Consider the following 15,611-nt stretch of genomic DNA (forward strand, 5'->3'; position numbering starts at 1 on the left):
TGAATTGGAGGACTGTAGCCTGCAACCCTGATGGCTAAGTTCAAGTCAAGGCCAAAGACATTCAGAAAGCATTCCAGTCCCACCCAGCTAAGCATATTATTGTGTGGTAATATATTCTGACCCATACATTATACTATATATATATATATATATATATATATATATATATATATATATATATATATATATATATATATATATATATATAAAATAAATAAAAGATATATATATATAAATAAATGTTTACACAGCTATGGCCAAAAGTTTTGCATCACCCTATAGAATTAACTAATTTTGCTTCATAAAGTCAAATGAAACTTACTGAATAATGTTAACATATTGAATTAAATACTGCTTTGCAGTTTTTCACAAACTTAACAAAAAAATTACAAAAAACTGAAAAATGGGACATTTCGAAAAATCTAACATGAAATGCTGTATTGCTATCTTGGCTTCCGGCAGACTTTTGTGATATCATTTTGTAGTTTCTTTGATTACATAATGTTAAATAAAAGACCTAAATTATGTTCATATAGTTGTTTTTTTTTTACTCGTATTGCTATTGAAGCTATTGCTACTGTAATAATAATAATAATAATAATAATAATAATAATAATAATAATAATCGTAAGTGATGCCTCATTAAATCAAACTGTCAAATAATTTCCTGGTACATCCCCCATTTGCTTTCCAACTGATTCAGTCTGTAAGAAAATGCTCAATTTAAACACAAAAAAGCAAGGAGGTTAGGGTTAACCCTTTCCACGTGGGAACTTCTATTTCAGACAGACACATCTGATTAGAGCGCAATCTCAATCTAACAACTTGTATAAATGAAGGCAAGATGTCCTGCCCCAGGGGCTTTGATGAAAAGGCCTGTACTTTGTACTGTTCGGACAATGAGACATTAAATAAAAGCATGACTATCAGGACATGTAGAAGTAAAGAAGCCAACACAGTTCACCACTTTCCTGCATGGCTCCTTGCATACCGGGAGCCGTGCAGCATGTGGAAAATATTTCACATTTACCACATTGGAGAAGAATAAAAATATATGTTGACAAAACCTAAACACTTATTATAAATAATGGTTTACAATAATGGTTTATAAATGCATTATTTAACAAATATGAAGTCTTTACTAGTTTTTTTTTTTTTTTTTTTTTTTTTGTTTAAGTTTTCTACAAGTTTGCTTCAGTTTATTATTCAATGTTTATGTAATAGGTTCCTATATTACGAATAGGCAGCCCAGCTAAAGCCAAGAAATATAACAGCACTGTGGAACTGCTATATCTATAGCTGTGTTATTTGATTTTTAATTCAGTCCTATAAATCCTGAAAAAATATATACTATGCGGACTGCGTTTTGCTAATCACCTGCATCTCCTTCAGAAAGCAAAGTTGTTTATCAGTCTTTGTTTAACAAATAACCGAAATGTTACCTCCACCAAATAAGGATTCATTAAATCAATAATTAAAATAAGTTTTGACCTCTGAAGAACAATTCACCCTCCTTTTCATTATTTTTCATGCTGGAGTTGTAGGACTCCATAATCTAATGTCTGATTACCAGATAAGAGGCCTTTCAATTCATTCCCAAGCAGGACAGTGAAGATGCTGATAGGCATAACAATGGCTACTCTAAGCCTATCACAAAGGACTGGAAAGTGAAGCTGCCTGGGAGAGAATGAGATGGCACAACTCTATGCTATCTTCTACATCACCACACATAAGTGCTGTATCTGTTTCATTATACTATGCAGTTAATCAAATGTTCAAGTGGATATCACATTTGTTACCCTCACAAAAGTTAAAGTTAGAGGTGCACTTTGCTATACAGATTCCATCCATTTCATAAGATCGATCTACCACAGGATCTTCCATGGACTTTTTCCTGGTCTGCTCTCCCACCAACTCCTACTTTAAAAGACAATCTTAATACAGAATGGAGTTACTCAACAGCCTAAGCATGTCAGAAATATGCACATCCTGTGCAGTTCTAATACAGAGCAACTAATCAGGTGGTTCTCTAGCTATGCAAAAGTATAAACATATTGCCAGTCAGAAAACAACAGTAACCTCCTGAACTTGTATAAGTAAGACTGCTAAATAGTGTCCTTAATGTGTTCCAATGTAGGTAATTTTTCCAGCTTGATGTTAACATAAGGGTTCTCCGCAACTCAGACACTGGGTCTGCCTTTAGATAAGACTACTGAAATTAGACATGCCAGCTCAATTAATTCTAGAAGAAATTAAATTAAATGAAGAACCATGGTTAGAGAAAATAGTGGAATCGAATATGGATGGCGCTGCTGTAAAAACTAGTGTTGCAAAACGAACGGCAGAAGACATTCCTTATCTCATATGTATTCATTGCATAGCACATAATCTTGAATGGGCTATTGCAGAAGCTGTTAAAACTAGCTACTTGAAAGGAAAGTTTGACGATACAGTCAATGGCATTTTAAAACTATATCAGTATTCTCCGAAACTTCTGCGGCAGTGGAAGGAGACGAGTTGGTTTTTAGAAATGTCCGTGGCGCAAATGGACACACTGAATCAAATTAGGGAGGCTAGTTAGCCAATGGCGACCCGTACTGGCCCTGCTGAAAAACACTGTACAGATTGATGAGCGCCCTGACAAATCACCCAAAGCCAAGGGATATTTAAATGAGATCAGAAGTGTGCGGTTTATGAAAATTGCATTACTGGTGTGACATTATACTGATGGCGGTGTCGAAGAAGCTTCAATCTGCTGACTGCTGTATAACAGAGGTGTGTCATATGTTGGAAGAGGCTCGCGTAGGATTAGAAGGACCAACCTGGTCTTTATCTGCAGGCATTTCTAGTGGCTATGCTGAGAAAACCTGTAAGGGTATAATGTTGTCTGGAAATTCAAATGATCAAGAACAAGAACTGGAAGTCATTCTGAATGAAACCATTAGCTGCATTGGAAAACATGTTCAAGTTTTACTACAGAAACCACTGTCAAACTTCAATGTCTATGACTTTACTCTATGGCCTATACTGAATGCAGCTCTTGCAACATTAGGAAATAATGACATTTGAGCTAATTTTAAGTAAGGAAGAAAAAATGAGTGGATTGCTCTCAAACTAACTGCAAATAAAATAAAGGAGAACACCTGCAGTATGCTTACTGTATATAAAAACCTGCTCAAAACCATGCCAGAGAACATTAAAAATGTTCTTCTCTTAGTTGAAACTATGCTGGCTCTATCTCCAAGAACGTCTGCCTGTGAAAGAGGGTTTAGTGCAATGAACAGATTGAAAACTCCACTGCACTCTCATCTTTCAATGAACACCATGAACAACCTCATGAGAACCAGCATAGATGGATCTCATTCTGCTGATTTTCAGCAGGATGCTGCTGTGGAACATTGGATGTTTGAGACTCTTGGCACTAGGCACACAGCTGGGCATTCAGTTAAGAAGTCATCTGTCACTGAGAAATCCACAGAGGCTGAAACCTGCTCACTAAGGTAGGATAAATCTTATTTTTTAGTTTCACACTTTGGGCGTGTAAATTTATGCATTGGGCATGTAAAAGTCTCTGGAATTTTCTATGTATTGTTAAACTCCACAAAGTCTCACATCTAGCTCATTTTATTGAAGAATTCCTGATTTATGTTTTCTGTCTGGAAAGCTTCCTCTAAAACTGCATTGGGAATACTATTTCCTTACAATACAACTTTCTCAAGGAAAACTATCCTTTGCAATCTTTACATATTGATTTGCGCTGGGAGGATGGAAAACCATTATAGCAGGACTATTGATTTACAGAGCAGTTATGCAGTGACAGCTACAGGTGGACCAACTCAAGAACCAGGCGAAAATACTTAACTACCGTTATCGCTGAATAACAATGCCGTTGTCAAGCAAACGCTGTCACGAACCACCATGCCATAAAAGAGATTTTTCTGCATTAAGTGCTTAGGAAACAGTTCACTGGCAAAAATGCCTCAGGCACCAACCTATTTTCAAAGGTAATATGTACACTTGACTCTGTCTCATTATAGTTTTAGATACAGTACATAAAGAATCTAAACACAGTAAAACATTACAATACTATCTTTACTCCCTTGCCCAATAAATGATTAATCAAGACAAAAACACAACAAATGGGTGACACAAAACAAAGAGGCTGACGAGATAAAAAAAAAAAAAAAAAAATTATCAAGCTGTTTAAACAAACAGTAAGACTGACTAACAGCAGAAGACAAAGTTTACCATGTTTGTAAAGTAGGAAAAAAAAAAAAAAAAAAAAACACTAAAGACTTTCCACTGGGTTCTAATCTAATCTCAAAAGAATCCTTTGTGGTTTCTGCATATGAAGTCATATTACTGGGCTTCTCTGTAAATCCAACTAAAGCCCCTTTCACATGATCTACCCAGGCAGGACCCGGTGTCATGTGGGTCGGGTACGTGATAAAGCAGGGTTGACGTGGGTGACGGACGCAAGTGCACAATGCCCCGGAAGCAGCTTGTTACAGACACTTCCATCCAAGCTTCTCTGGATTGAACCGTCAGCCCAAATGTTGATTAGAGCAAATGTTTCTTCATCCCTGCTGCGATCTGGCTCATGGTTCACTCCTTGCGGAAGTAAAATCTTCACGCAGGCATGCCTGTTTGTTATTGCGCCGGATCACAAACGGCTGTCAAGTATTTGTCTTGCTCAACCCAGGTCAAAGCATGTCAACCCACAACCTGAGATGGGTTCACTGGGACCCAGGTACATGGTTTCACAGTATGCAGGACTGTGACCCAGTTAGCCAGGACCGAGGTAGGAGTGCCAGTGTGAAAGGGGCTTAATTGTCAAGTTTTAGAAACATCTGCTTTAGAAACATCCATCTGCTTGGGCAAAACTGCCTTTCTCTACAAGGGGCTGCAAATGAAGCTTGATACAGGACTTAATAAAGTTTATCGGTAAAAGCTCAGCGAGCAAATGTGACCCAGGGCATACATTGTACTTGTAACAGGCATTTCTAGATCATATAAATAAAACACAAGAAAAGCAAAATGCATTACTATTTTACATAGACAACACCTCTTGGTGGGTGCTGTGTCTATGAACAAATATAGTCATCTTACCTCTTACAAAAACAGGTTGTGCACTGCAGCATTGTGGACATACTGTATGATACCAACTCTTTTTGCTGGTTCTACAGACACCAGATCACCCATTAGCCTAATTATCTGCTAAAGTCTAGTCTCATTGTGCAACGAATAAGACTGCAGTTCATGAGAAATTATTATTTATTTATTTGTTTAATTATTTATTAATTGTTTATGGTCTATTTTCACTCCCAGTGACTTTGTTTCTAGCAAAACTTATATATAAAAAGATAAAATCAGTATTTTAAATTGCATTGATGCCCTGTAAAATTCTTATTTCTCAACTTTAAACAAAAGTTAATAACTTTTTTTTTTTGCGCAAATACTTTTATATTTAGGTATACAGAACATGGTGAATTATTGAGGCTCAGACATTGAAATTGAAAATTAAAAATCCTACACAAGTTAACACTATTAGTTAATTCTTAGGAGGTTGATTACAGGATTCATTTATTATATACCACTTTCAACTACAGGTACAGTATGTAGAACAAAGCAGTTTTCTAATTAAAGAGGTCATGGAACAAAGTGCTGTTATCCTTCCATTTTGTAGCATGAAGGTTAATATTTGTAACACACTTGGCTACCCCTAAATGAGTCAGTACTTACGATTCAGCACTATGGTGTCCGTAAAAAGCTGTTACAGACTCAACTTCAGATTGATATATCTTACAAATTCAAATAAGTGTTCGGAAAACCCTTTAAAAATTGCTGAAATGTCCTAATTTGACAATTGAGTGTTTTACATTCACTCAAAAGAGCAAAGTAAAAATCCTGCAGTGAAATTACAAAACCGGAGATCATTACATGAAAAAAATGCTACATAAAGAAAGAAAAAAAAAACTTGAAAATCTGCAAGTGGGAGTACATGAGTGTGCCCAGTATGTACCCACACTGACTTGATGGATCTATTCATTTGCAGATGGTTGTTTCGTTCTAGTAGGTTCACATGAATTGCCCCCCCACCCCCTGCCCTTCCCCTTTTACTTTCCAGACATCAACTCAATCACCCTTTTGACAAATTGCCAATCAACCCACAACAAAGAGCTACAAGTCTTTTGTGGCAGCTTTTTGAAAAGGGGAAAGGTTTAAGTGTTAATCGTGTTTTAACACTTACCTCGCCATGCTTTATAGGTTTAATGTCTCCCCTTGCAACAGCCATTCTAAATATCGTCTCTGTAGCCTGGAACACAGAAAAAAAACAACAATGTCACACAGCTTGGAAACAATATTACAAAGAGTCTCTTAATATTTTTGTAAATTAAAGTTTTTTACTCCAGTCATTTCAATAAGTAACAGTTAAAATAATAACTACAATAAATAGATAATTGAAGACCTCAATACACAAACTTTTAACATGTCTCAATTTCCTGGCGAATTACCTGCCAGACTAAAAGCATGATTTTAATAACCCTACATGTTTAATTCTGTAGCCCCTGTTGGTTCAACTATTACTGATCCTTGATCACCCTGTCAGGTTATATCAACATTGTAGGAGAAACTTGTTTAAGAACACACACCAGGTTACAGGATTAAGTTTATGCTTTTTTGGAATAATATCAAGTTATGTTAGTAACATACACTCCCCTGCCACACCATACTATAAATACAAATTTAGCATGATCAGTTAAACAAAAATGTAAAATCTCCATGGTTTATATCCACCATACACTATGCAAGGAAAAATCCATACAAATAAGTTTTTAGCTACACACATACACAGATGGACGGGCAGGGTTCCTTCATACATCCCTCAACAACTTGTGGTAATGAATGTCCTTCACAATTGGGGTTTGGTGTTTCAGAACCAGTGGTGATAGTTTAGTAATGTAGACTCAAATGACTAAGCCTAGCAGACACCAGACCTCAAGTCTGCATGTAATTAAAACCAGGCTAATTACAAACAGATTTTAGTTGTGTGCTGTTACTAGGAGACAACAATTAGGACTACAACCCAAACACAAATTAAACCTAAACTAAAACACACTTGGTTTAAATGATGTTGGTATTAGCTAACAGGAAGCCACCGGTCACACCTGGAAAATAAACTGTGTGAAACGCCTGGTATACACAGCATGCTCATATACCAATGCTGAGAGGTGTGTCCCAAAATATTCCCACACGTGTTCATACAGTTACTGCAAATCAAGAGTGGAAACACAACATAGTGCTGGGTTTAGAAATACTAAAATAAACTTTCTAAAAGGCAGGCTTTAATTTATTTATGGGCACTTCCGCAAATTAGGTACCCTCACAGTCAAAATGTCAAAATCACCCTAACACATATGGGGTGGCATATTTTAGAAACTATGATTTATGGAAGAAGTCAATCATTTCAAACACACATGAAACCATATGACAACTGCCATGTATCCAGGGATATGTAGGGATTATGTTCTCATTGTGATTTTGAATTGCATTGAGATTTACTGAAAGGTGCCTCTGGTTTAGCACTTGTAAGTAACTGTTAATTCTATTAAAATAAATTACGCCATAAGTAATATTTTAATATTTGTAACATTTTAACATTTCAGATGTGTACGTCCAACACCAATAAATGTATGTCCAACACAATTCAAATATATATTTGTTTCTCTGAGTTACAATCAAGGAGAAAGATTGCATCTGTTATAGCGTACTGATAAGGATTTGATACAAGTATGCATAGATTATTATTATTATTATTATTATTATTATTATTATTATTATTATTATTATTATTATTATTATTATTATTATTATAAGTCCTCACACTGATCAGATATTTTGATACCATCTCAGCATGGATGAAAAAGTGAGTTTGTCTGAGTACGTCCGACACCATGGTATTTTATGAGCATTTCTCTCATCAAGAAAAGTGGACAAATATTTCTATCTGAATTACAGTCCTAACTGGCTACTGAGCCAAAATAAAAAAAGCCACTTCACGATTATACTAATGATTACCCACATCTTCTAAAGTATCTGAAATGTACATCTGAAATTGTGAAACTGCCTTTATGTGAACGTAAATCAAAGTGTCAGGGATGCCTCTCAGATTTTGCAACAAGAAAACCTGCTGAGAAGCAATCTCCCAGTCACAAAAGAAACAAGGGCTGCTGCAGTACCCTTAGGATTAATACTTTCTTTAAATAGCGTTAATTTGTTCCTGGTTACACAGTTAAAGTAAAACACCCTTTACGAGTCTCTGTAACATGGTACACCCCAATAGAATTTCAGAAACTATCTGTAAAAGAGATTTCTTTGAACAACAAAACATTCCTCTCCTCTAAACGATTTTCACTCTCATACTGTTGTGAACTTCTAGGCCACATGGTCCGATTTCCCCAAGGTTAACCGCAACTGCAGTATGTTTTATTCATACTTTACAATGTATTGTTTTGCTATTAAATCTCTGCAGTTGGTAATCATGTGAACAGAACCCTTACCACACTCTTTAGCAGTCGGTAATCATGTGAACAGAACCCATGCCACACACTTCAGCAGGTTTAGTTGGAAACATCCATGGCAACTTTAAGATCAACTTCTCTTACACAATCTGTTTGATAAAAAGAAAGAGCAGAAGAATACCGTGCAACCTTTTGTGCCCCTCATAATTAAGTTCTTTCATCTGTCTTCCCACCAGCATTTTAAGGATGTTTCAGCCAAGTAAAGTGCTCTGTCAGGACAAGCCTCCTTTATTTCCATTGAGAAGCACTGGTGTGTAACTTTCCTTTCTCCTCCGCTGGCTAACAGATCTTTTTAATACACTGGCACTTACACGGTTCCTACCACATGTCAAAGGCATTCAGATACAAGGCAGATTCACAGCCTCTGAAAGGGCTTGTACCTTGGATTACTCGATAGGAACTCTACTCTTCTTGTTCACTGTCACTAAGAAGATTAGCAACAACAAGCACAGCTTCCTTCTCAGAGGGAGAGACAGGAGGCCATCTGCAGCCATTGAAAATGCTACAATAAAAGAAAGCCAAGGGTTCTGTTAGCTTTAATAAGCCAGCATAAATAGATGAAAAACGCTAATTAGAACAAGAAATGTGCCTATACGTTCTTCAAAATACTAATTTGGATGCACAGTGTAGGCAAAACAGAAGAGTGGTAAAGATGATGGCAAAATACTAATATCAAGTGAAAAGTATAAAAAACAATTATTGAATCACAGATACCTTAATATACACCCTAAAAGATGCTACCAAAAAAAAAAAAAAAAAAGCAGTGATACTTAATAAGATTATCACAGTTACCACACTACACTTAAAAATATCACCATACATTTAGTGTTGTTAATTTAAATGAATATAAACTAACTAACTAACTAACTAACATTAACCCCAGTTATATGTACACTATTCCACAAACTTGGTCTATTAATTTGTGTTGCTTCCCAGAATGAAACAAGGTTTTGCCAAGTATTAAGTTTAAAAGTGCTGGAAATAATAAGCAGCCCTATATTGTTCTACACATAAAAGGATGATAATTAAAAGTTATGCAAGGTAAAAATAATTAACCTATTATTACACATTACATTATTAAAAACATAGCCAATAGGCACACTCCTTTATGTTTTCCTGGCTTGGAACATTCATTTTTATAATTTATGTTGTTCAAACCCCTTTAAGATCACTATACATAATGCAAATTAAACGCTCACATAAACAGGGCTACAACAGGATGGCTTACAGCAATACTCGCTCCACAACAAAAGTACGCAGAAGAGTTTTAGCTGCTCTGGAGATTTAAGAGGCGTTGTATCTTTTATTATTGCCTGATCGGCACAGAAACGTGCTTGTTATCAGCTCAAATGTATCCTGTAATAATCAGGTAATGCATTGTGAAACAGCTCTGGGATATATGGCCATTTAGCACCAAATATGTCCCCCAGTGACATACTTCAGTGGAAATTTTGGATTTTCCCAAAAGTGATTAAACAGAGGAAACTAGTCAGACTCCAAGCCTGGGTAATACGTTAAACAATTTTTGCCTTTGGCACAGACCTCGGTTAACTCCATGCTTTCCAAGTGAATGTTGCTCATTCACAATTCTGCTTTGAACATGGTTGAGTTATTGACTGCTGACCCCTTCTCCTTTCCAGTTTCAACAGCATTTAATAAACAGCACCCATAACTTCAAAAACTCAAATTAATAGCAATACTAAAATAAGCCAAGTTTGGTAAACAATTGCTTCTACAAAACTGCCTGGTTTATATTACATTTCACTATAATGCCAACGTTGAAGATACGTTAGTCTCCTTGACTTATTTTTTACTGTACCTTCACAAAAAAACACCCTGACTCGGAGCAATGTCCTTAAAATCAGACACCTATTTTATGCAAAACTGTGTTTTTTAGTTTTATTTATTTATTTTCTCTTTACATTCATCTCTTTAGATTTGTATCTTAATACAATTTATTTGAGACCACATATAATTATAACAAAAGCATAAAACGGTTAGTCATTTTTTATTGTTATAAATTTGGGATCCATGTCCCATCACAAGAAACTAATTACTGTACAGTAAAGCCATGATCCTTGGTTACACCCTCAGTGGGCTTACTTACTGTAATAAACATATGACATGAATGCTAATAAAACAGAAGCACAGAACTAACAATTTTTAAAGTGCTGTAGAATTGGTCTAAAGAGTGAAAAAAAAAATGGCTGAGCTAGGTTAGTACTAGAATGAACTGAATTAAGGTCTTTCTAACTTCGCTGTTAGGCTGTTAATAAGCAGTTCCACTTTCTTGATGCGATAACAATCATAAGTTGATATTAGATGTTAAACAGTGAATTAACTTACAACCATGCAGTAAAGCCTTTGCTTTCTTTAAAGGATGGGATAGTGAAAAAGATTACCACAAAAACCAAAACTGAATAAAGGAAAGACACCCTATAAGCCTCACTTCATTCAGTGTGGGGCTTTTCATTGGCTTTAACAAAACAGACAGTGTCACTTTACTTTTATTAAATTGTGAATACCTATGTCTGTAAAAAAAAAAAAAAAAAAAGATAAGACGACTCAGATTTGTTAACAGCTTTTAACAGAATAAGATCCATTTATAACACTACTGTGGGTGAGATATTGTTCTTAAATTTGTCAACCGTGGACTCAGGGTGCTTTGTCAGACTTTTTAAATGTAGTAATAAGAAACAGAATGCCTGCCTTAGGCTGACCAGCCTGTTCGCCTCGGCTGTAGCGCTGTACTTTACAATGCCTGCCTTCTGTCTAGACAATTTCTTAACTAAAGTCTCACATGGATTATATAGTCCCTGATGAAAGATAGATAATTTCTCTGTTGCGGTTTACAAACAGACCATTAGCTAGTTATTTACTTGTAAACGTCCCTTCTAATTACAAGTTTGCGTGTTCAACGGTGTCAAGGTCACATTATGTAAACCACTGACAGGAAATTGCATTACAACAAATACATGCTGAATATGTATTCGCCAGGCCAGGCTGTTTTCTTTAGTGGACGCCACTGAACTTGTGAAGGGAAGACCATAGCACAGACACTAGTACCTCAGGTACTAATAGTCCAAGATTAGATGTCTGTTAATCCAGCCATAAAAGTGTAAACCTTTTGGAGTAAATGTTCATTACTATTTGAACAGACACAATTTCAATTAAAAAGTACTTCACTATACTTAGAATTAAAATTTTTACAATGGTATATTTCACACATTCGTTTCCACATCATCCAATATTGATTGTAATGTATGAGGATATAGAGATTAATTTATCAAGATTTGTATTATTTTTAGGTGACAGTAGGTTAATTAATATTGTAAGTGTTTATTTGCTATTTTCTAAATACGTCAAAAATGAAGATGAGAAAGTTGTACTTCAGATATTAATTTAACAGTATGTTTTATCAAACAATACTAGGAAAGGGACAATTGTGCCAGGCATGTTTTTGAATAAATCAGGACAGCATGCGAATAGCCAAATGTGTGTTTAAACTTCCCACAAGATATATATCTAGAGAGTTTTAGTTTTCCCAGCAAGAATAACGTATTCCTTTGAATTTAAGATGTACTTTTTGAACCATTTTTGCTTCTCAAAAATAGCTTGCGTCTTAAATTCGAGTACAGTGTAGTGATGCGTGTATTAAAATCAGCAACAAAAGACGTCACTGCCCGAATACACAAGCAGCAACGTGACTGACTGCCGAGAAAAGACAAACCAAAAAGTTACTGCCCGATCTTGAATCCTCCATGACAGATAGGCAGCCACTTTCAAAAGAAGCATCATTAGCTCCCTGAGGAATTAAAAAGATAAGCTTTTACAATTTCAGCATTTTTAATTTTTCGACATGCCAAGTAATACCACAGTTCACAAACTGCATGTCATCACGACTGGAAATGAGAAGCAGCACATAATTGTAATGATCTGTGTGATAGCAGATAGATGCAAACTGCCGCTATACACATAATTGAGGTTGTATCTTTGTAAATGGAGATTTATTTGATAGTTCATTTTTTCCTCAAATTGAGGGTGGAAAATTTGGGCTGCGTCTCAAATTAGAGGGCATCTTAAATTCGAAAGAATAAGCTAGTTCACAGGGACAAACCTGGCCTTAAACCTCAATGTTAATGGAGTACAAGAAAACTTCTCCCATTCTATCATCCCAGGATACACAAGCTATATGCAATACAATAAGAACATATGCAATCAAATATACAATAATGCTCCACTAATGAATACTTAGTAACTTTATCCACTTTTTAATCCCTTCCCTCTGGCTTTCTGCAGTAAACACAATAACATAATCATTAGCTACTGTTTTCTTAGATAAGTGGTATATATGCCCTGACAAACTACTAATATGACATTTCACATCAAGCAGGTTTAAATTTTTTTTTTTTTTAAACCTACCCTAAAAAGGGTCATGTGAAGAGGTCTTGTTGTTAAATCTGGAGAAAGAGTTGCTATCTAAGGAATGAGAAGGAAAAGTAAACAGGAAGATTGAAATCCCAGCAGTGCCGATAGACAGGCCACAAGGAAAAGGTTGCGACCGAAAATGACCGAATTCTTGTCCATTTTTAGGACTCCGAGTAGCATTACTGTGTTACATAAGAAATATCTCGCTCATTTAGACAGCTCCAGAAACCTTCTTAAGATAAAATGTTCAGAACTTGATGCTTTCTCTTCTATCCATTCTTAAAAAATCACTAGATCACTTGTGTCAAACACAAGGCCTGAAGTCCAAATAAGACAACCAAGGCGGGCACCTTTGTTTGGTCTTCCAAACATGAAGCTTAAAATATGTCCCTTGTTTTTTGCAGGATTTCAGAATTGTGAATTAAATGTTAACTTTTATATTCTATTAATGTAATAAAATAAGCCTAAATGGGACACAATACTTTCACTTCAAATTCAGCCAAATGTAAACTGTAACCACTTTGAAGTGGAAAAAAATTGACCATAAATCGTCTTAACATAAATTTTAAATGAAATACAGCCATGCCAACTCAAACGTGTTGTTTTGGAAATGCCCTGCACACTTCTTTGTTTAAAAAATAAATAAATAAAAAATAAAAATAAAACACAAGCTGTTCTAGGAAAAATTAAAAAAAAAAAAAAAAAACATTTCAGAATTAATGTACAGCACCTTTCCTTGTTACAGTTCTAAGAAATATTTAATTGGTTTGTATAGCAGTCTACTTCACCATCATCTTTTTCAATTGCTCAATTCTTGATGGCCCTCACTAAATCAAGTACACATTCCCAGTATGGAGTTTTAAAATCTGGGCCTTGATCCAAAAATCCCCCTTGTGCAACCAAAGCATCCTTAGTGCTAAAAGCGGAGTACCTCTTTAACAGAAACAATTCAATAGAAAGAGCTATTTATCCCTTGATTTTAAAGAATGCAGAATGTGTACACTTAATTTTGCTGATTTACATGGACGATGGTAGCCATTTACGCTCACCATAAAGCTTCCATTTTGTAGCTACTTAGTTCATTATAAATGGAGTACAGACATGACCAAATGCTCTAATACTATTTTTAATATTAGTAGTAGTAGTGTAGTAGCAGTATATTAGTGATGCAAGTCGGTTATGACCAGTTTGTTTTTTTAATCAAGTCTTTCAACTGTTTGACGCCCAATCGGTTTTTGGTACAACTGAAATGGAGGTTTAAAACCAGAAAAACGACTTGTTTTGAAGGGAACGGGACATACTATAATTACACATACTGTACGTTGTTTTTAATTTACAGTACAATGTCCACATTCACATGTACATGGAAATTAAAGACATTATGTCAATACAGAATGTAACATGTAAAGAGAAATGAGATACTATTGTGTCAAATTTACAAGGAAATAATACAATGACGCATTAATAAAAGAGCAAACCTTTTTTTATTTATTATTTTTCTGGTACCCCACTGTCGCCACGGTCAGTTCTAAAGTGGCAGCTAATGGTTTTCAAAATTGAAGTTATTTAATCAGCTTGGCTTGAAAGAGACACAGATGTTTGGCAGGATTTTAAAATAGTTTGAGGAGGAAACACTTCTAAAATGTCACCTAGATTAATGTAAGCAAAAAACTAAAGCTAGAACTCAGGCAAACCGCCAGCACCCCAAAAAACAACAAAATACAGTTCTCGTTTAGTATACTGGTTTATTATAGCCTGTTACTATAAAAAAATAAAAAATAAAACATAACTATATGGATTAGGCCCTCACACTTGAATTGAATCAATATTCCAATAGAATGCATCAACAAAGTAATCAGACAATGAAGCTAATTTCAATACATTCACTCACAGTTAATGTTGAAACCTTAATAAAAATTAATGACCTGCTCACAGAAACATCTAATTTAAAACAGCTTCCAGATATTTGTCTGCAGTATCCGTTTCAGTTCTTTGCAGCTTCACCCAGTTTACCAGTTTTTCAGGACCTCAACTTACATTTTACTTTCTTTCAAAATAATGATCCATGATGTGGTACGGAACAGAAAAGCCACAGCACTTGCTGTTACGTTTCTTTTTATTTTTTTTAATTGCAGGTGATTTTCAGAACAGATCTCAAACCCCAGTGCACTAGAGCGACCATTTTTATAAACAGAAATTAAACAGACTTTAAAGTTATAAGTGTAAAAAGTTGTTAGGGTGTTAATGAAAATAAAACTTTGTACGTTACATGTACGTTATTTAAACAGTTGTAACAACACATGGTGACGTGTAACGCTATATTTTTCAGAACCCTGCTACTTACTCTAAGTTCGGGTACATAGGCTGTACCCGAGTGTTTGCGTATGCCTGCTAGTACTAGCACAGCACCTTTCATCAATAAACACCCTGGGAAATTGAAAAAGAAAACCGAACTAGACATATGACAATCAATTAGGTGAGTCTTGTCATAACGTTTGATTTATGTTACCATATTAAAATGATTAAGGGGTGTTCATTTGAAACACGTACAGTATGCAACAATGTGAATACTCTGTAGGCAGCGGAATTCAACCATCAACT

General features: G+C 35.3%; 1 protein-coding gene across 1 annotated transcript in view; it reads right to left on the bottom strand.

Moving 5' to 3' along the window:
- The window catches only part of tmem135 (transmembrane protein 135), a 75,105-nt gene that overhangs the window by 25,111 nt on the left and 34,383 nt on the right, over window positions 1-15,611 (bottom strand). The window contains exon 5 of the mRNA XM_041232961.1: window positions 6,247-6,316. Coding sequence (XP_041088895.1) covers window positions 6,247-6,316 — 70 coding nt within the window. The remainder of the gene's footprint in view (window positions 1-6,246; window positions 6,317-15,611) is intronic.

Source organism: Polyodon spathula, chromosome 30 (genome assembly GCF_017654505.1).
Source record: "Polyodon spathula isolate WHYD16114869_AA chromosome 30, ASM1765450v1, whole genome shotgun sequence".
Taxonomy (NCBI): domain Eukaryota; kingdom Metazoa; phylum Chordata; class Actinopteri; order Acipenseriformes; family Polyodontidae; genus Polyodon; species Polyodon spathula.